Below are 20531 nucleotides of genomic sequence, written 5' to 3'. Positions count from 1 at the left end.
AGGATGGGTGAGAGTACCTCCATTTATCCAGGGTGTGAAATGGGTATAGGTGTGTCTCTCCATCCAGAGCGGTGGTGTGTTCATCCCAGGGATTGAGAGCATGTACATAAAAAGACCAAGATTCCCTTTTCTCTCTTTAAGTGAGTGAAAATGGGTGAAGTCAGAGCGCGCCCAGGAGAAGATCTCCCTCTCAAGAATAAACCTGGATCAGTTCTTTTCTTGCTGGGAGTTTCTGCAAAGATACCCTAGAGAACAGCCCATTGATCTCCCCTGGCGAGCTGTAGGTCCAGCAGCTCCTTCCTCAGCCATGCACACTGCTACTTAGGCCAAAACGTACTGTGGCACAGCTAGGTCGGTTAGAAGTGTGAAAGAACCCGCCGGATAGAGCAGCTTTGCTGACAGCTGTGCAGCCAAAAGCTCTCTGGTAACGTCGGTCAGGAAGGTGGTGTTCCTATGCCATCAGAAAAACTCCTGTCAGCGTAGCTGTCTGTACTGGGGGCTCTGCCGGCATCACTCTACTGCCATCGGCTCTGTAGTGTGGACACGGGCTTAATTGCCTTCTTCTTTTACTAAGTCTCTTTGTCTCTTCCATTTTTCTCTCCTCTCTGACTCTCTCCCACTTTTTAGACTCCGAGAGGCCGCTGAAGTGACGCACCACGCAGTAACAGTGAGCACAGTGTTCAGACTATGCCTCGTCCCTTGCATTTGCATACACAGTGCGCTGCGAGCTAAGCGATCTTTTGCCTTCCTTGCAGCTGGCTCTGGTTCCTCACCTGCCCCATTTCTTACTATAAAGCTTAAAAGCAGGGCATGCGTCTCCCTGCCCTGCATGTCTCAGATGGCCATAGCTCGGCAGCGTGAGCTGCTCACCGCAGCCAACAGTGCCCCCTGCAGAGCCGAGGTGAAGGGTGCGTTTTGAAAGAGCTGGTGATGCCTGAATCTGCTGCTCAGCTGAACTCTGTCACCAGATTAATGGTGTCTCAAGCAGACGGGTGCGGAGGGGACAGTGCCTATTCATTGTGTGATGTCACAATACAGCAATGCCGAGGGGGACACTGCTTGCCTCTCCCCCTCCGGCTCTGCACTGCTGGTGTTTCTTGAACAGAGGCCCCTGCCCTCACAAGCTTTGTCACTTTGCAGATCACATTGGAGTGGATCTGACGTCGGGAAACGTCTAACAGACCTGGCCCAAATCCTGAGGTTCTTACGCAAGCAAACGTCCAAACATCAATGAGAGGGAACAACCCCTGTGAATCTGGCCTTGTAACTAGAGGGTCACACACTCCATAGCTTCTGTGGGCTGAGCTTGGTGCAGCCCTCCATTCCCCCCGCAAGCTCCCTGTGGGCCACCACCAAGTGCCTCTGCTTCAGGGGTTCCCTGCAGCTCTGTGTGCCCCCATTTATTTTCTTCTCCCCCATACCAGAGCCACCCTGCCAGGGGTTCGGTGTGCTCTCCATTCTTCCCACCCCCAGGACAGGAGCTGTGTGCGCACCCTCATTCCCCTCACCAGTACTACTTGTCTTCAGTCTGTCTGGGAGGTCAGTGATTCAGGGTGTCACCATGGGGCAGTGCCGTGTTATGCTGGCAGGACCATCAGCCAGCTCTTAGGGTTATAGACAACTACAGAGTGCTTAAAGCTGTGGCTTTGCTAATCAGTGGCAAGGGCTCCCTGTGCGTTTCCTTCCCGCCTTCTCATTTTCCAATTTCTCCCCAGATTAAAAGGGTTCTGCTTAGCGATGCCTAGAACATCCCCTGCGGCTTTGGAAGTGATCGGATGAGGTGTTCACAGATGTGCAGAAAATGCCGGGAAATGCTGTTGCACTGTGTGTAAAGCCTTGCACGTTTGGCCAGCTGTTATCCATAGCTGGGTGGTGTTTTGCACAGCAGGGTGTGAAACATTGACTGTATTAATGCATTAGGGGCTGATTGTGCCATTCTGATGCCTGATTGCTGGTCTGCATGAAATTAGCCTGTGAGCTCGGTCCAGTTCACTGTGGGCACTATAGAACCCTCCTGCACAGTGTCTTTGTTGGTGTCGCTAGTGAAAGCACCAAGGAGTCAATGGGAGACTAGTCTGTCATCCCTACAAGTGGTCCCTTTGGCGCCAGGTTGAGCCGTATTGGCTCTGTCCTGTGGGGAAGTCTGCACAGCCAGGGCCTGTACAGGAACTCGTTCTGTCACGAAGCAAAGGGCTTCCATCTCTCAGGCTATCCACTTCTCTGCAGCATGAAATGCTCACTTTAAAAAGTTGTCTAAGGAGTTCTAAAAACACCTAGATTGTAAGGCCCTGATTCAGCAGATTCACTACTTAGAACATCAGTTCTTTGGTACAGGAACTGTCATTGTGTTCTATGTTTGCACAGCACCTGATGCAGGGGGACCTGGCCCACGATGGGGCTCCTAGGTGCTGCGGTATTGTTAATAATAATAATAATAATTAATAAAACACTCAAGCACATGCTTAACGTTAAGCACAGAAGTAGTCCCAGGAACGTAAAGATATGAATGTGCTTAATTGCTTTGCTGGATTGGTAATACAATATGGGGCATACAGTCTTCAAGTAAGTAAAAGGTTGTTACAAGGAGGAGGGTGATAAATTTTTCTCCTTAACCACTGAGGATAGGACAAAAAGCAATGGGCTTAAATTGCAGCAGGGGAGATTTAGGTTGGACATTAGGAAAAACTTCCTATCTGTCTGGGTGGTTAAGCACTGGAACAAATTACCGAGGGAGGTTGTGGACTCTGTTATTGGAGGATTTTAAGAACGGGTTAGTTAGACAAACACCTGTCAGGGATGGTCTCTAAGACTTAGTCCTGCCTCAGTGCAGGGGACTGGACTAGATGACCTGTTGAGATCCCGTCTAGTCCTACGTTTAGTTCTATTATTTCTACCGCAGGGTTATTCACTGACATCGTTCAGTATTTCAGAGCTGCAGTGTCCTTTTTTCTATGGTTCCTGGAGCCTCTTTGTGAGTTACTAGAACAGGCTGTCTGCTCATCGAGAGCCTCCCTGTGCTGTTTCCCCCCAGGAGAGGTGGCTGCGGTGCAGGACACAGCTTTTGATCTGAGGAAGCCGGTAGAGCTTGGAAGACACATGCAGAAGTTTCAGCTCCCTGGCTTTGACCATAACTTCTGCTTGGAACAGTCGGCGGCTCGACGCTATTGTGCAAGGTGGGAACTCGATTGCATCAGCTGTGTAAAGCAGTGGTGGCTCCTTGGCTTCAGGTCTTTCTGGTTTGCACCAGTTGTGCTTGCAGCACAGAGGGCATCGACTGGGGACTCTGAAGGAAGGTCCCAATTTTCTGTCCCTTCCATCTACAGGCCCCCCATTACCAGAGTATGTGAGCCTCCCAGTCTTTAATGTATTTCCCCTCACAAGAGGCCTGTGAGGCAGGGCCGTGCTGCCGTCCCCGTGCTGCAGATGGGGAACTGAGGCACAGAGAGATTGAGTGGTTAAGGTCACCGTGGGAGCCTTGGGCAGGGAGTTGAACCTCTCTCCTGAGTACCGGGCCAGCACCCTGACCACTGAACCATCCTTCTCCCCTCTCCTTGCCCTGTTCTTCCTGGCTCCCTGCCACTCACCCTGTCTGGCTCTCACTTCCCTGGTCAATGCAATGCATGGCCCTTTCCCTCCCCCACGCCCTGTCTTGCTGCCCCTCCACTCCCGTCCCAGAGGCCATCCACTGCCATCAGCCTCCTGTCAGCGCTTTGTCGTCTTGGCCTCCTCATTGCCTGGGCATTTAGACTGCACTAATTGCCAGGGAGGCTAAGTGCCCTACAAAATTGCATGAGCTGAAGGCTGATCTTCTGGTTCCTCTAGCAGGCTTCTCATTAATGTCACTCTTCCCGTGGGGAAGCTGGGACAAAGAGGGGAGTCTTGCATTGTGTCCTGAAGTGCTGGTCAGTTCTTCTCAGACTATCCTCTTTCCTTGCTTTCCAGGTTTCGTTCCTTCCCCCTCTTGCTTTCTGTCCTTGCTCCCTGGGTACAAACCTGCCTCTTTATACAGCAACAGAGGGTCCTGTGGCACCTTTAAGACTAACAGAAGTATTGAGAGCATAAGCTTTTGTGGGTAAGAACCTCACAAAGCTTATGCTCCCAATACTTCTGTTAGTCTTAAAGGTGCCACAGGACCCTCTGTTGCTTTTTACAGATTCAGACTAACACAGCTAGTTACTTGTCTCTTTATACAGAGCACACCATCCCCCTAGTGGCAGGACGATGGAGGTTTACACCACTCAGCCTGGGATCCAGTTCTACACTGGAAATTTCCTGGACGGCTCGCTGGAGGGGAAAGGGGGCTCTGTGTATCCCAAGCATTCAGCCTTCTGCCTTGAAACACAGAACTGGCCGGATGCAGTTAATAAGGTAACTATTGCTGTCCTGGAAATCCGTACCAGCGCTGGGGGGAAGGGCTCCTCTGAGCTAATGGAAGTTACACACACGCTCATGGAGACGCAATGGGTCCTTAGGCCTGGTCTACACAGCTTTGTACCAGAAGATCGATGTTGGTTAGGGTGTGTGCCTCCTAATGTAGATGCAGTAACTCCAGGGTCATGACAAAACACCACTAGGAGCATCACAAATAACCTCCGCTTCCTGGATCTCAGTTTGGACTCAAGTTTCCAGGAATGTATTAACCAAATGCACCACCAGCCCCCTCCTCCCCCCCATGTAACAGCCCTATCAAATGCCAGAAGCTGGGTGTGTAAGGAGGTAGCTGAGTGCTTTTCCTGTAGGAGGAGGAGATATTGTCACTTGCTGTATGATTGTATCTTAGCAACCAGGGGGTCGCACACTTGGTTCCTTTTGTCAGGTGGGCTCATTGCACCCACCAGGGGCTCCCTGCAGCCCTCCCTTTCCCCCCACAAGCTCTCTGTGAACCACCTCCCATCCCCCTCCATTTCAGGGACTCCCTGCGGTCCCTTCTCTCGTGCCAGGTGTCCTGAACTGCGTCTTAGCAATGAACGGTTCCTACAGTACTCAGGCCTGACATCGCTTCACCCATGCCCTGCTCCCGTTCGCAGGTGTGAGAGTCTGTGAAAACACATGTGGCATCCTGCAGCCAAACTGTGAACCACAACGTACAGTTCACTTCACAACGTTCCCCTCCCGTGGGAGAGCTGTGCCTGGAACAGAACAGCTGTTTTAAATGCACAAAACAACGCCGATGCTGAGGCTTAAAACAAATGTTAAACTAAGCTGTTTGAAGTAGCCTATTTGGTCCTAGCATTTCCATTACAGGAGCAGCAGTAAATGTGTCCTTAGTTAGCTAACAATAAGCAGTATCAGGTTAAACCACCTCCCCTTAGAAGGCTACTGTGACAGTTAAAAGGAGCATGAGGATTTTAGATCTTTATACCAAAGCTAAAAATGGCTCTTGCTGAGCAGTGATAGCACTCGGCCCCAGCTGTGAGACTGTCCGATCCAAGATACTGTGTTTTTCTTTCCACAGCCCCATTTCCCCAGTGCGCTGCTGCGGCCAGGAGAAGAGTATAACCACACAACTTGGCTCAAGTTTACTGCAGCTTGAGGAGTCACCTCTGCAGCCACAAGGAGAAATTCATCACAAAGTGCTCTGCGTAGTGGGAGGGGAGCAGGGGAAATCACTTAAAATAGCAGCAGGAGCTTCCAAACTTCTCCAGCACAGGCAGAGGGGACAGGTGCCAGGACGTCTCCTAAGGACGGCGTTTGTCAAAGCTCTCGACACTGGCTTGACGGCTCCCATTGAATCACTGGTAAAGCTCCCCTTGATGTCAACAGAGGGAGGTAGGCCAGCGCTGAGGCCCTGATCCCCAAAGGGACTTATGCACCAAACTGCCGTTGAGTTCAATAGGAATTAGGCACCTAAATACCTTTAAAGCCTGGTCCTTAGTGGCAACAAAACTTGTCTTCCTCATCCATCAATTGGACCATGTCAAGGCCTCTTTTAAACTCCTCTCCCCTATCTCCTTCCCTATGGAATCCCCAGGGCCATGCAATTTCCATTCGGGATGAGCTTGTCTTTGAGTCATTCCAACTTGCCCTGTCACGTTCGTCTCTTCCCACTCCCCCATCAGAGCTTTTTTCTGCACCAAACCTTCTGCCATTCAAGTGCTAACTAAAACCTCACTTCTGTGACCCCAGAAGTGAACCAAAAATAAATCTACCCACTATTCCTTCCTCTGGGCTGCCCCATGCAGCCCCGCTTCTCTGTATCTGTCTTTTAGGCCTGGTCTACACTAGAAAGTGTTACCTGTGTCTCGGTTAGGGGTGTGATGTTTTACCAGTACAGTTATACCAGGAAAGGCACTAGTGTGGATGCAGGTAAACCGACATAACACAGATATACTTATTGCCCTCTCATCTAGGTATAAAACAGTCCAATTTACTAGTGTGGAGAAGCCCCCAGAGAAAGAAACACCTTTGTACGGGTAGCGCTCACTCGTACAAGTAGGGACTAAAGCCAGGGGATCTGTGGCCTCCATCCTCAAAGGCATTCAGCTACCTCACGCCCATGGGGCGTTACCTTTGAGGCTCTGGGCCTATGTGCAGGACTAAGGCCAGGGCTCCACAGCAAGCAGTAGCCAGTGTCGCTAGGTTGGATGGGGTGTGATGCGATTGACTCAGCTGTGCTGGCAGAACCCCCCTAGTTATACCAGCTGAGCTGCGCTTTGGCTGGTATTGCTCATTTTGCACGAGGGGGATGGAGTAAGTTACACCAGCAGCAGTGCAGCATTGCCAGCATAAGCTGCACTACTGGGCATGTAACGTACCCTGGCTAAGTGTTCCGTGTGCAGATACGGCCTAAGCACCATTCACACAACTAAGGATCTGCAGGAGCAGTGATTGGCAAGATCAGCTTGACCTTGTGTTGCTTAAATAATAAAAATGGACGTCATCTCAGCCCACGTCCTGGGCGCCGCTGGCAGAAAACTTCTCTGAGATTTAAATCTGCTCAACTTCATCATTTGAATAGTTAATCTTCCATCTGGTGCTAGTAGCTGATGCAGGACTTATGCCCACCTAACTGTATAAAGATCTTGCTTATTACTCACTTTCACTGTATTGCTTTTACTTCCTCAATAAAAATGAATTTTCAAGATGACTTGTAGACTAAGAAGGCCCAGTCCCCAAGCTGAAGCCAAGGAGTGGGGCGGGGGTATGTGTGTACATAACCTTTCTGGAGCTGATTGTGCTGGCCAGTCCCCTACCCTCAGAGCGCCTCTGGCTACCAATGGCCATCAAGGAACTGTCAGAGCAGCTGGGACTCACTGAGGTACAAAGATGCCCCAGCTATGCGTCTAGCACCAGACCTGGAATGCAGAGGTGACACACAAGCATCTGCTGATATTGTGGAGATCCTCCCACGCCAGATCTACCAGTTTGGTGCTGGAGGGAGCAGAGCAAAACCACCCCAATGCAGCCCAGGATCTGACCCAGAGACTACATGATCCATGCAATCTGATCACTGATAGTTCTACTGGCACTGTATTCATTTTTCCCCCCTTAGATTCACACATTAAGGCCAGAAGGGCTCATTGTGATCATATAGTCTGACGTCCTGCATAACACAGGACTTTCCTTAATTAATTCCTACTTCAAATCCACGAGCTATGGTTGAACTAGGAAAAGATCAAATCTTGATTTAAAAATTTCCAGTGATGGAGAAGCCACCAGATCCTTGGTAGGCTGTTCCAATGGTTAATTACCTTCATTCTTAAAAATGTGGGTCTTATTTCTAGTCTGAATTTGTCTGGCTTCAGCTTCTAGCCCTTGGCTCGTTAGACCTTTGCTAAACTGAAGAGCCCTTTATTAAGTTTCTGTTCCCTACACAGGTCCTTACAGATTGTGATCAAATTGCCCATTAATCTTCTCTTCAGTAAGATAAACAGATTAAGCATCTTGAGACTTTCACTATAAGGCATGTTTTTTTAATCATTCTCACAGCTCTTCTCTGCACCCTCTCCAATTTTTGAATATTCTTGAATTGTGGAGACTGGACCTGGACTCAGTCTTCCTGTAGTAGTTACATCAGTGCCAAACACAGTGATAATATAACCTCCCTAAGTCCATAGTCCCCTTTATACATCGAAGGGTCACAGCCCTTTTGGCAACAGTATCATGCTGGGACCTCATGTTCAGCTGATTATCCACTGTGACCCCAAATCTTTGCTTCCTAGGAGACTCCCCCACCTTGTAAGCATGGCCTTGGCGCTTTGTTCCTAGATGTATGCCTTTAGATTTGGCTATGCTGAAATGCAGTTTGCTTGTGTCCAGTTTACAAAGCAATCCAGAACGCACTCTATCAATGTCCTCTTCATTATCACTACCAAACCACTCCCCTGCTTTTGTGTCATCTGTCAAATTATCAGTAATGCTTTTTCTTCCAGGTCAGTGATAAAAATAAACAGCAAAGCACCAAGAACCAATCCCCACAGGACCCTACTTATTAGCAAGAGAGTTTTCAATCCATTTAATGTGTGCCATTTTGATTTTGTATCATTCTAACTTAACCACAGTGTTATACAGTACCGAGTCAACTGTCCTACAAAGTCTAAGTATATTATATCAACGCTATTACCTTTTTCAATCAGATGTTAGCATGACAGTAATGTAAACTATCTTACCCAACTCCCTCACACATGGTAAAGTCCCACTCAGCCCCTACCTCTAGCTAGAATTGTTGCCTGGTTCTCTCCCATTGAACATTCTCCTCCCAGCTCTAAGCCTGCAGGTTTTCCTGGGCAGCTAGTTTCCTCTTGAACTTGGTCTACTTGCACAAGTTGCACTACAAAAAAAAAAAAAAAAAAAGTGTTAAACTAATGCAGCAAAGCTCTGTGCTGACACGTGTTTCAGTTTAACGGTTTGTCATTCCAGTTTAGGTCAAACCGGTTCCCAACCAGTTAACACCAAACCAGAATCAAGGAACATCCATACAGGAGTTTGCACTGGTTTAACTAGCTTTAAATTCACACATCTTAAGTTCATGCAACTTTTCATGTACACAAGCCCTTAAACTGCTATGGTGGTTAATAGCAATAACTAGACTGGCATTTCCAGCTGCTCACACCACCAGATGCTCCGAAGGTTTTCTACTACTTGCCAGTTTCTGTTTCCAGAAGGGATGCACTGTATTTCAGCACATCACTGGCCACAGCTCCTTTACAGCCTGCGCTGCCCGCTCTTTGGGCACTACTGCCCCCTACCAGAGAAGGGGGAACCCTTCCCTTTGGAACAGTCCTGCCTGCATCTACCCTGTTCCTTAAGTACTCCCATGACAGACAGTTACAACTCTTAAATCCTAAGGAAATGCAGTCCCCGCTGCTGTTTCTGTGCTGCTCTGGAGGAGCGGAGAGACAGAAGAGATGTACCAGTCCAGTAATTGTAGAGTCTGCATGTTTATTGTGGAGTAGGTTTGTCTTAACAGTACAGAAGAGAAAGAACTCATTAAATGCAATAGCATCATTCCATGTGGCACTTTTACTAGTTACACTGTAAAACTGCCAGACAATGGACAGTCTATACTGATGAATGTCATCCTAAGCAATGGCTTCTGGGTATATTTGCTGAATTATTCCAGGAGAATCATACACTGTTGTCATTTCCCGTTCCCCATTTTGCAGTCTTGTTTTATGGATATTAGCAGAATATTAATCACAGCATAATTAGTACTGGGAGTGGATGCTTCTGTTGCTAGGCAACAATGCACTGAACGTATGGAAATCAAACACCAGAAAAATCAAGACTAGACGTCAAAGCTAGGAAAGTGGCTAGTACACTTCAGAAATAAAGCTGCCAAGTGTAACGTTTTCAGAGTGTGGGGACTACTTAGGGATTCTAACATCTACCAGACACATAAGTGGAGTCTAATGAGAAGTCTGTTATCTGAAAATTATGGGTTACCCAAAATTTGTCTTTTGGACCAAAAGGTCATTTTGCTATTTAAGGTACTACATTAATAACTTGATGCTTTTACAAGTTGTAAACTTTTAATCTGCCATTAGCCATTTCATTAGGAGCCCAAACAAGTCTGCTCTTTCAAATTCAGTGGATGTTTAGAAAACCCTAACAGTTCTCCTTAAATGTTGAAACGGACATCTAGCTACATTAAATAAAGTAGTCCAGAATAAAAAAAACCCTGGAGATTTGTAATATCTATTAAGGAAGCTGGCAGTCTAACACTATTTTTGCCAATCAGATAAGACTTATGGACAGCCAGGCTCAGTTTCAACACGAAATGCCAGATCCCCATGCAACTCCTGGATACAGACCAACATGGCTTTAGGGAGTTTCACATAAGATTCATTTTAAGCTCTTCAACCACATATCTGCTGTGTGCACTATAGAGTTCATTTTACCAATATCTAAACAGGTTTTGTCTACCAGCGTACAGGCTGCTTTATGATTGTGACCTGTGTTGCAGAACAGTTCTCAGTTTCACTCAGGTTAGACAGACTGACCATAAATGGGTTGTGGTAGAGAAAGAGCAACATAGCTGCCTTTTCTTTTGGAACATGAACCGTTATTTGAAGGTAACCTGCAGTGAAAATATTGTGCTTGTGCCCTTCTGCTTTGTGATAAGAAAGACTTTACTTTTTGTAAACAAACTTTAGACATTAGAAATTCATACTCTCTCTACATTGGAAGATTACAATGAATAGAGAGCTCATGTAAATGGTATTACAGGAAGTTATGGCAACAGATATCAAGGATTTTTAGTCACTGTTTAAAATTTTGTCATCCATTTAACGTCAATAACAAGTTCACATAACTAGAGACTATTTAAAATAAACTGGGAAGAATATGATTGGTTTAGGGTAGGCTAATGGTAGCCACCTTTTTTTTGTTAAGCAGTAGGGCATCACAAGACTTTAGTTAGAAATACACATTTTATTTCAATGAGGCAATAAAAAACGTGTCAATAAAAGAGTCCCACATTTTCAGATCACAGGATGTTAATACATACAACAAAATAAGTTGTGCACTAGTCTACTGATGTGACTTTGCAGAATTTAAATGATCCAGATCCATGTCAATTGTTATCAGATTGAAATACTCTTCTAGAACTACGCCCTTACCATTTACATCAAAGACACCACAAATCCCTTATAATAATGTAAACAAAATAACGTTCTTCCCAGAAGGTTAACTTCGAAATTTCAGTCCATTCTTACAGGACTTGCACTCCTCCTTCGAGGGCTTCCTGATGGTGAACGACTGAAAGTGAAAAGAAAACAGAAGTCGGTTGGAATAACTTCAATATTCATCTGGAACTGCAGATTCAACACCACTCACGACACCCAGAAAGCCCTTTCCTCCCAGTACTGATGAGGTTAGTGAGTTAGTTTTTCTTTTAAAACAGACCTTGCAAACATACACTGTTAGATGATATCCTCAAGGATGTAAGAAATCTCAAGTTTGCTATAGAGTCATTAGTCTTTTTAATTAATAAACAATGCATCTTTAAGATTTGACAGTCTTTTCTAAAGTGTCCAAAAGAATAAGAGGAAGAGAACAGAGTAAGGAGGAAAAGGAAGACTACAAACAAGGTCTCAGTGTGGCATGTTACAAGCTACTCCAGTTCCCATGCACTCCTTCCCTCAGGAGATTTTTACCAAGCTTGGAAGAGTTGTCTCCAAGTGTTCAGAAGAGCATACTTACCCAAGTTAATGGAGAATGGTTATAAATGGCTCAGATTAAAATTGAAAAAACAAGGCTAGTGATTAATTACATAAAAACATACAGAAGTTCTAATAAAAACTGATCTGGGCTACAAAAGGAAACTAGTGAATTTCATCTTGCTATTACCTGTAGGAACAGCAGACTGTGCAGCTATTTGGTAAGGTAGAGCCAGCAGCAAGAATGACAGCAGTTTGAATCCATTCAGCCAGATGGTGTTTGTTACAAGAAGTCTTTAGTTTGTTTTGTTTCACACATTTAATCTGTTTCCAGCTTTACTCTGAGCCATTTCCATTGCCCACTATCCTTAGTATTATTCAGATTTTTCCTCTGGCTACAAACATCCCTTGAGAAACTGGGTTCAGTCCTTCTGAAAAAGGTTTTAACTGTAAGCCAAAAGTAGCCCATTGCACTTTCTACAAAAGAAGTTAGTCTCATTACAGTCACTGGAGTTTTTAAATAGACTGTTTAAAATGGATTCTCCCTGTGATTATTTGCCCAGAAGTTTAATGTGCTTTTGCTTATCCTCTTGCATGGATCTCAGTTCAATGAAACCTTTACAGAGGATGGAAGTCCAACAGAAATAGCCCAAGACAAGCTCTTCATGGCGCACCATGCTCCCACTTTCTTCGCAGCAGTTTACCTCTGGGTGCCTCACTTTAGTAATCAGTGTCATATGCATTAAGGAAGCCCAGTCTCTCCAAAATATTCCTTTTACTGCTTACAGTTAAGTAAAGGAAAAAGTTCCAGTAACTTCAGTGCTGGCAAATGCTGACTTTTCAGTAGTGATGACAGGACACGGTAACATGTGCTACACCCAGCAGTCTTTAGTAGCAAGATTCAACTTACCTTCTCTTTGGAGAGGGGGATCTGGACTTTGATCGGCTGCAAAACAGAAAGAAATACTAAGTGACAACTTAATAAAGTCACATTACATTATAACAAAACAATTTCTCCCATACTTAAAAATAGTGAGAAAATCTCCAGAACCTTAGTCAGCATTTTATACAGGTATCACTGACAACAGGTCCAAAATCTTTTACAAGGATTTGTAAGGCATCAAATTAATCCCCACCATCCCTACTACAGCTGGAGCTAGATATGCCTTTGCAGCAAACCATTTTAGGTGTTTTAAGAACAATATTTAACTGTCACAACAATTCTGTGATATGGGGTGGAGGAGAGGAACAAGTTTAAGTAAGAGGAATCAGTACTGTGGTGGAAACTAAACAATTAAAACAAAAAGATGGGGTAGGGAAATCCCCCCTCCCCATCTCACTAAATATTCATGACCTTTGAAGTAAAAATCCCAACTATTAAAACTTAACAATAACATCCTTCAAATACAAGTGAAATATTGGTCCAAGCAAAGGGCTTTGTGAATCATGACAAAGCAATACTGACTTCTGAAAGGTCTAGTGCAGGTTTCAGCATTACATGCTCACCTTTTAGCAGGTGAGCCAGATTTAGATCTACCATGGGACCCAGACCTACAATGGGAGAGAAATAAGGCTCAGCAAGGCACCAGTGGGATGCATGTACAGTGAAGTTACCTAAACCAGTGATAATGAAATTCATACATGCCAAGAAAACTGTGGAGGGCTAGTAACTGACAGGCAGAAATCCACCCGTGTGTGGGGCTTTTGCAGTTAAGTTTCAGAAGACAACTTTTTTTAATTCAGTACCACACATGCTACAGTCGTCATTCATCAACCTATTCTAGATATTACTTGAGACAGTTCATACGAGTACATTGTCCAATCGAAGCTATGACTAGTATTTTCACAAAAACAATTGAGTACTGTATTCCAAACTGGCAAGATTCCATTGGGATGGATGTCTTCCACCTAAAAGCCAAGTTGTTTTCCAGACAGTACTCTCCTGCAACTTAACCATCATCATTTCAATGTTAACGCCTTCACCACTTGAAATCTTCAACCTTGATTAAGAGTGTCTGCTGAAAGTGTGACATGTTTTCTAGCTATGGAAAGTTAACTGTTCTGAAAAGACTTCCAAAGATGCCAGCTACATTGGAACAAGTTTGAAGTGCACTTCAATGTTACCAATGTTGTCCATGAAAGTAGATGAATTTTCTAGGTAGTTTCATCAACAAATAATATTTTAGTTTTCCAATATTCAAGACTTTCCTCAACTATTTCAGCATTTCATAAGCTTTGATGTTGTCAGGATTGTGATTGCTATGTTTAGGTAAACCTTGAACTATTACATTGAGTTCAATCAGCAGAACACATCAAGTCATTCAACCACTGCATCCCTTAATGTCCTTTCTGAACCAAGAACTTGGTTTCTTTGAAACAAATACTGCTTTAGCCAAGTGACACTGCTGTACCTCAGTCCTAATATTAATTCTTGTAGAATCTATAGCTCTCAATCATCAAAAGTCACTATGCTGGAGAAATTCACAACCTTCCTTCCTTACCGGCTTCATCACACCAAGTGTTGCTCATTTGCTTTTGCATAGAATTTCTTGGCACACAAGACAATGAAATTTCACTCATGTGGCCAATTAGTTTATGAAGATAATGCACGAATCCTGCTCCAGTAAACCATACGCTGAACTTCACCGGGGTTGTCACTTTCAGGTATTTTCAGAAGCAGAAACCTTGAAACGGCACCGATATTTATTCTTTACTTAAGCAATCCCCAGTAGTGTCAGCAGTTAGTTTCTGCATTCCATCTCATGTGATGCACATCTTGCAGTGACTGCGGACACTCCCAGGAGCATGCATCAATACTCATGTAATGAAATATACCAGCATGTTTTCAAGGCAGATATAAGTTGCTCACTCATATTCATTTGTGTTTGAGTCCCCCTAACTATTTCTGCGGTATGTGCCATTTTCTTGGCTCAGAAAATCTTTCAACAAAAAGAATTAGCATGAGAGCAGTGCCTCCTTAATATAACCAGCATCCGAAACAAATTCTCCTAATGTGTGTGATTTTGTGACATTTTAAAACTAGCAGCAGGATGAGAATGTTTACAGCTCTAATGCCAAGCCTTCCCTTTGTTCTTCTGTAAGGAAGCCATGAGAAACGTCTGCTTACCATGCACAATGAACAGTATCAATGCTTCACCACTTAACTGCACACTTACAGTGACACAGGTAGGCCATGAATAAGTTTAATGTTAAAATGGGAATTCTAGGTGTAATCCCTTCATCTGAGAACAAATTGCTGACTCTGAGAAAACAACCCCCTGCTAAAACTCAGTAGCCAATGGTATGCAGGGTTATCCAAGAGTCTCCCTCGCTGACATGCAAGTTGAACTTGATTAGTTGTTCTCTGCACATCACTGGCATATGCCAATTAAAGTCTGGGCAGATTCAATGAAGATGAAAAGAATGGCCAAGTGAACTTAGAGGAATAAGGGAGGTCTAGATTGGACATTAGGAAAAAGTTCCTAACTGTCAGGGTGGTTAAACACTGGAACAAATTGCCTAGGGAGGTTGTGGAATCTCCGTCTCTGGAGATATTTAAGGGTAGGTTAGATAAATGTCTACTAGGGATGGTCTAGGCAGTATTTGGTCCTGCCATGCGGGCAGGGGACTGGACTCGATGACCTCTCGAGGTCCCTTCCAGTCCTAGAATCTATGAATCTATGAATCTATGAATAAATGTTAAGGCTCACTGTGGCACTTATGAGGTAACAGGCAGAAAGAGCCCACCTTAGCAGCAAGAGAAAGCACACCACACTTCTCCTCCCTCCAGCCTCCCCCACACTAGGCAGAGCTTCTCACCTCACTTCCTCCCAAATCTTACTGCACTCATGTCAGTATTTCTCCTCTCTTATCTGTCACCTCCTCCTTTGGGCCTTCTAGTTAGGATTCACCTCTCCTGCCCCACTACCAAGCAGGGCTCACCCTACTTTTCATCCTCCCCTTCTCCAAGAAAGTTCTCACCCTCTCTCCCACTTCTAACAGGGATCCTGTCTCTTGCCATCACCAGTACTGGGCTCTTCCTCCCCTCTAGGCAGGGAGCTTTCCCACCTACTCCCTCTAGGTGCTGCTTCCCTTTACTTTCCTCTAGACACGCCCCACACCCACACCCCACACAGCTGCTGCTAGAAGAAATGGAAGAGATGCAGCGAGGAGAGAGCTCTTCTTTAATTCTGCAGCCTTTCAAGACAGGGAGCAAAACCAACAGATGTAGTCGAGAGCAGAGACAAACAGCATCATCCGTAATTCCAAATTTTAGTTCTATCTTTACATAACAGACAGCAGGAGACCTGCTCCACGAAAGCCAGCTTTGTTGTCCATGGCACACCCATGCATGGACTACAGCTTAGACCTACTCATTACAGAAGTATTAATGAGAACTCAGGCATGAAACATTTTACACACAATTCTTTAAATCTGGTTTGAGAAATTTAATTCCATTCTGTACAAAACAGTCCTCCACACTATTATGCCACCTTTTAATTTAATTCAGGTACCACAACTAACAGTTGCTGCCCAATACCGTTCAGAGATCAGTGTTCAGACAGTCTGAGTCAGCAGTAACCAAGAATTTGGGCACTGGTGAGTCTTTCATGCACTTGTCCTGGTCACGTAACCAGGACACTACAGAATACCAAGAATCTGGCATAGAGAATCCTTCGGGGGGGATGCTTTATGTAGCAGCACAAAAGTACGCTTTGACTTCCTGCAGGTTAGAAGCAGGAAGGAATTATGATCTCAAATGGGCAAGGTGCATTTAAGTACTAGGACTTACTTCAGTTTTAGGTGACTTATGTGTTTCTCATACATATTAACTGGCATACATGCATACTAGTCACAACTGGTTTATGTACCGAAGGTTTGCCTATTGTTCATCATCACAGATCTAGACCTAAGGCGTCCTGTAAAACTGCAGGTAAAGTAATAAAATCTATTACAAATAAGACTATGATGTACAATTTTAGAACACTTCATACCCCAAACGTGCTGGAAAAGGAGTTTAGACAGCACCTAGCATTTACTTAGAATTGAAAAAAATTAATGCATTTGCACAAGTTAATTCAGCCTGCAGCTATTAGTTAGTTGCTTTAATCAATTCTGTCAAAGATCTTACCTGCTTCTTGGCCACGTAACGGACCTGGATCTTGATCGTGATCTGGATCTAGATCTAAGTTTGAAAAGAAACTAATAAAAACCAATCCAGCTCCAGGAGAAAGTATTAAGATGATTAAAGTAGCCTATCAAAGTAGCCTTGTTGCCGATTGGTGCTAAGATAACTTTCAAGATCACAGGACCTACAGGGTGCATAGGACAATCCAAACAGACACCTAGATACACAGAATAAGGCTATAGCTTTAACCAGGTAGTCCCAAAAGCTCAGTGCTTGCCTACATGGTGGGGTAATGTACTGCACATTAATTTGTCCGTGTAGCCCCTGGTTTTGTTTGAAACAGCACTATGTTAAAGCACACCAGAGAACCTTTAGTGCGCACCAGCAGGGTCTACCCAGACCAATTAACGCACAAACATATTAATGCTCTTCAGAAGTCACACTGCAGTAGTGCACATTTCTGCTCTGTGTAAACAGGCCCTCAGAAAACTCTTTTTACACTATCTACTATCTATTCCACCTCCCACTCTCCTTCCCCTCTGTCGGAGTTGTCTGGCAAGAAGGAACTGAGGGTGGGGGGAGCACGCAGCCCCCTTTATGGCGCGATATATCGGCACCACTCCAGGGGTTGCAGCGGTGCTCCCCCACTACGGATACTGCTAAGGGAAAAACTTCTGGCACTGATGCACGTGAGCACGCACACCTACTGTGGAATAGACAGGAGCAACACATCTCGAAGAACGCCAGTTACGGAACAGGTAACTGTCCTTTCCCACATAGCCCTTTTAAAAGAATTATAGTTTGGTCTTGAAGGTTCTCAGGCCCTTTTCAAAGAGTCTGCTCTGCAAACACAGAAAGTTACACTTCCCAGAAATATGTTCTGAATCTACCACCTTAATAAAAACATTATCTGGTAATTATTGTGCATAACAACAATTACCTTGATCTTTTTAAAGAACCCGATCGGGACCTGCGGGGTGAGGCTGATCTAGATCTACGAGGAGAGACAGATCTGGATCTGCGAAGGGAAGCTGACCTGGACCTGCAGGGAAAAATTTAAAAATATAATTATGCAATGTTTGACATCTCTTAAAAAAGGAAAGCACAAGACAGCCTGAAACTCACCTCCTACCACGGCTTCGGCTCCGTGACCGAGAATACCTTCTTCCTCTGGACCTTGAATGAGATCTAGACCGTGACCTAATGTTAGGTTAGAAAAAGTAAGTATTAGAAAACAACTTTAGCAATTAGCGCACGTGAGCCTCTGCTGAAGTCAAAATTTCAGACAACTAAAAATTAGTGTCTGTCAGTTGGAAAAACTCAGGGCCTATTTGCTTTGAATATTTTTACTACCTAGAAAAGATGTTAAGCTGAATTACATTTAGAATTACATTATAATATAAAACACTGTAATGTGTATTAAAATAAACCTTGCAAGTTTGCAGGTCGACCCTCTTTGGCCCAAGGTCTAGCAGATCTAGACGATCTAGAAGTATCTATAGCCGATCGCTGCATCTAGGTGTTCTCTTCAATCTAACGACGATCAAACTGACAGCCAAATGAGCCAGGGTGAGGCTTGATTGACGCAAGAAGATTTTTCTAGGTGGGAATGTGGTCAATCTGGTGTTCCTCTTTCTAAACCGGAGGGGGGGGGGCCCCAATTGAACCAAATTTACTGTTACGGCGATCACCGTCTCAAATTTTCTGCCCTTTAAAGAATAAGGTGAAGCTAGGTGTAGATGGCTCGAGGGGATCTGGCCTCTTATGCTGATCACCTCAAGGTCTAGGAGGATCTTAATTGTCGGATTTTGCAAGGCGCCTCAGCATGATATCTTAAGGCTCGTGACATTCTGAATCAAGGCGACTGACTCAAACGAAGAAACCTGAAAGGTTTTGACCAGGTTGATTATTAATATATTAACATTTATATGAAATAACAAATTGTAATATATGCCTGTATAATTACAGCATTAAAGTTAAATTAAACTGGCATAACATTCTCTTCTTAGCTAACAACTACAACAGTAACTGGTGAAAAGAACCAATCACTCCTTTCACACACATACCTGCTCCTCCTCCTCCGACTATAGCGATGACAGTCATAAGCATAATGACCTTTCTCGCCACATTCGTAACACCGGTCATTGGGATCAAATGGTCGCCGTGCGGGAGGTCTATCATAGCGGGAGCGGCGGGGCATGCCTGTTGACAGCTCAACTCTCACTCGGGAGCCACAAATCACCCTGTAATTTGATATATGCAAAATATCAATTAATAATCTGGTATTTTTCCTTATCTAACGCCTATAAAATAAGAAAGCCAATCTCTAAAGAACCACTAAAATTTGAGAATCCCATTGCTGTAAAAGAGCTACATCTTTTAAACCCTGGTCTACACCTAACACTTAGGTCAACCTAGTTATGTCACTCAGGGGTGTGAAAAATTCTCACCTGAGAGATGTAGTTAAGCCTACACAAGCCCTGTTGTAGACGTTAGGGATGTAAAATATTAAATGGTTAACCGATAAATATTAGTCTTACCGTTACTATATTGCAGTTAACGTTTAAAACAGATTGCCCTGCTCCCAGGTCCGAGCACACACCTTGTGCATTAACAAATCCGGCTCTTCCCTAGCCTCATCCTGCTCCCCCCTCAGCCAGGGCGCCCAGGGCCGGACAAGCCGAGCTGCCCTTGCACGGCAATGGCTTGAGAGCCCGGCACAGCGGGGGCCGGGGGCAGTTGGAACGCGTTGTGCTCTTGGGCTATCAACGCCGGCTCAGCACAGCAACCCTAGCCGGGCACACGGCATCCTCCACAGACACGGGTCCCCTGCCTGGGGAGCAGCTGCCACCCCCCGCTGGCCCAGCCCCTCGCGAGACCCCTCACCACTTCGGGAGACTATGCTGAGCCCTGGACACCATCCAGACTCCTACCGTGTGGGCAGCTACTCAGGGCACCGCTCGCTACTGCCACATGATGCGGGCGCGGCGGGCTGAGGGGCCAGGTGGCGCTGGGCACTAAGTCCGGACGCTGCCGCTATTAGGGAGGTCTCTCTGTCTCCTGGCCCATGGGGCGACCAGGGAGCTGGGCAGTAAGGGGCACGTGACCGGAACTAGCCAAAGTGCTGCAATGCACCGAGGGAGACCAGGCCACGTGACAGGGGAGACTGGTATCGCCATGACACGTCCCAGTCACTTGACAGGCTCTCCCCACCACCATAATACTCCCAGATCACGTGATGGTCTCTCCCTCCCTGCACCTCCCATTGCCATGACAATGCGCAGGAGGGAGTGGTGACGGGGTGTCAACTGGGGATGTAAAATATTAAACCGTTAACCGATATAATTTTAATAGCTTAAACGGGTATTTTTTTTAAATGATATTTACATCCCTAGTAGACACCATGAGGTTTATGGAAGAATTCTACCGTCCATGTCTCTCGAGGGTTGGATTTACTACAGCGATGGAGATACTCTTTCCATCACTGCTGTAGCAAGTGTCTACACTCCCGTGTGGCGGTGGCAATGCTGCTGTAGCACTTGTAGTGCAGACATACCCTTAGTGAGAAGTTAAGGCGACCAGAAATACAATACATTCGTACTTTCCATCCAAACCTCGAACTGCATCTTCCGCGTCTCGCGGGTCTTCAAACTCCACAAAGGCGAAGCCCGGCGGGTTCCGTGCGATCCACACGGTGCGCAGCGGGCCGTAGTAGCTGAAGGCTCGCTCCAGCTCGCCCTTGCCGGCGCCGGTGCCCAGGTTCCCCACGTACACCTTGGTCTCTGCAAGAGCAAATCACACAA

At 45.4% G+C, this 20531-nt stretch overlaps 2 protein-coding genes across 6 annotated transcripts in view; one reads left to right on the top strand and one right to left on the bottom strand.

Moving 5' to 3' along the window:
• The window catches only part of GALM (galactose mutarotase), a 67175-nt gene extending 60088 nt beyond the window's left edge, over positions 1-7087 (top strand). For both annotated transcript variants that reach the window (XM_054024106.1, XM_054024105.1), the window contains exons 6-8: positions 3032-3173; positions 4194-4368; positions 5456-7087. In XM_054024106.1, the coding sequence (XP_053880081.1) occupies positions 3032-3173; positions 4194-4368; positions 5456-5533 (395 nt within the window). In that variant the 3' untranslated portion in view covers positions 5534-7087. The remainder of the gene's footprint in view (positions 1-3031; positions 3174-4193; positions 4369-5455) is intronic.
• The window catches only part of LOC128834913 (serine/arginine-rich splicing factor 7), a 44707-nt gene that overhangs the window by 18289 nt on the left and 5887 nt on the right, over positions 1-20531 (bottom strand). Inside the window, exons 2-10 of one of the 4 annotated variants that reach the window (XR_008444520.1) lie at positions 20330-20510; positions 18795-18971; positions 17854-17928; positions 17669-17770; positions 16732-16785; positions 13107-13151; positions 12511-12546; positions 11061-11199; positions 8651-8770 (exon numbers count right to left, since the gene is read on the bottom strand). Coding sequence is in view for 2 of the 4 variants with exons in the window: in XM_054024108.1 (XP_053880083.1) it covers positions 11153-11199; positions 12511-12546; positions 13107-13151; positions 16472-16527; positions 16732-16785; positions 17669-17770; positions 17854-17928; positions 18795-18971; positions 20330-20510 (773 nt within the window). In the remaining 2 variants the exon portion in view is untranslated. Of the gene's footprint in view, positions 1-8440; positions 8771-9361; positions 11200-12510; positions 12547-13106; positions 13152-16471; positions 16528-16731; positions 16786-17668; positions 17771-17853; positions 17929-18794; positions 18972-20329; positions 20511-20531 lie in introns of those variants that run through there. The other 3 variants (XR_008444519.1, XM_054024108.1, XM_054024107.1) reach the window with 3 other exon arrangements.

This window comes from Malaclemys terrapin, chromosome 3, assembly GCF_027887155.1.
Source record: "Malaclemys terrapin pileata isolate rMalTer1 chromosome 3, rMalTer1.hap1, whole genome shotgun sequence".
NCBI lineage: Eukaryota > Metazoa > Chordata > Testudines > Emydidae > Malaclemys > Malaclemys terrapin.
Note: the sequence above shows the minus strand (reverse complement) of the source record. Positions and strands in the feature narration are given on the sequence as shown.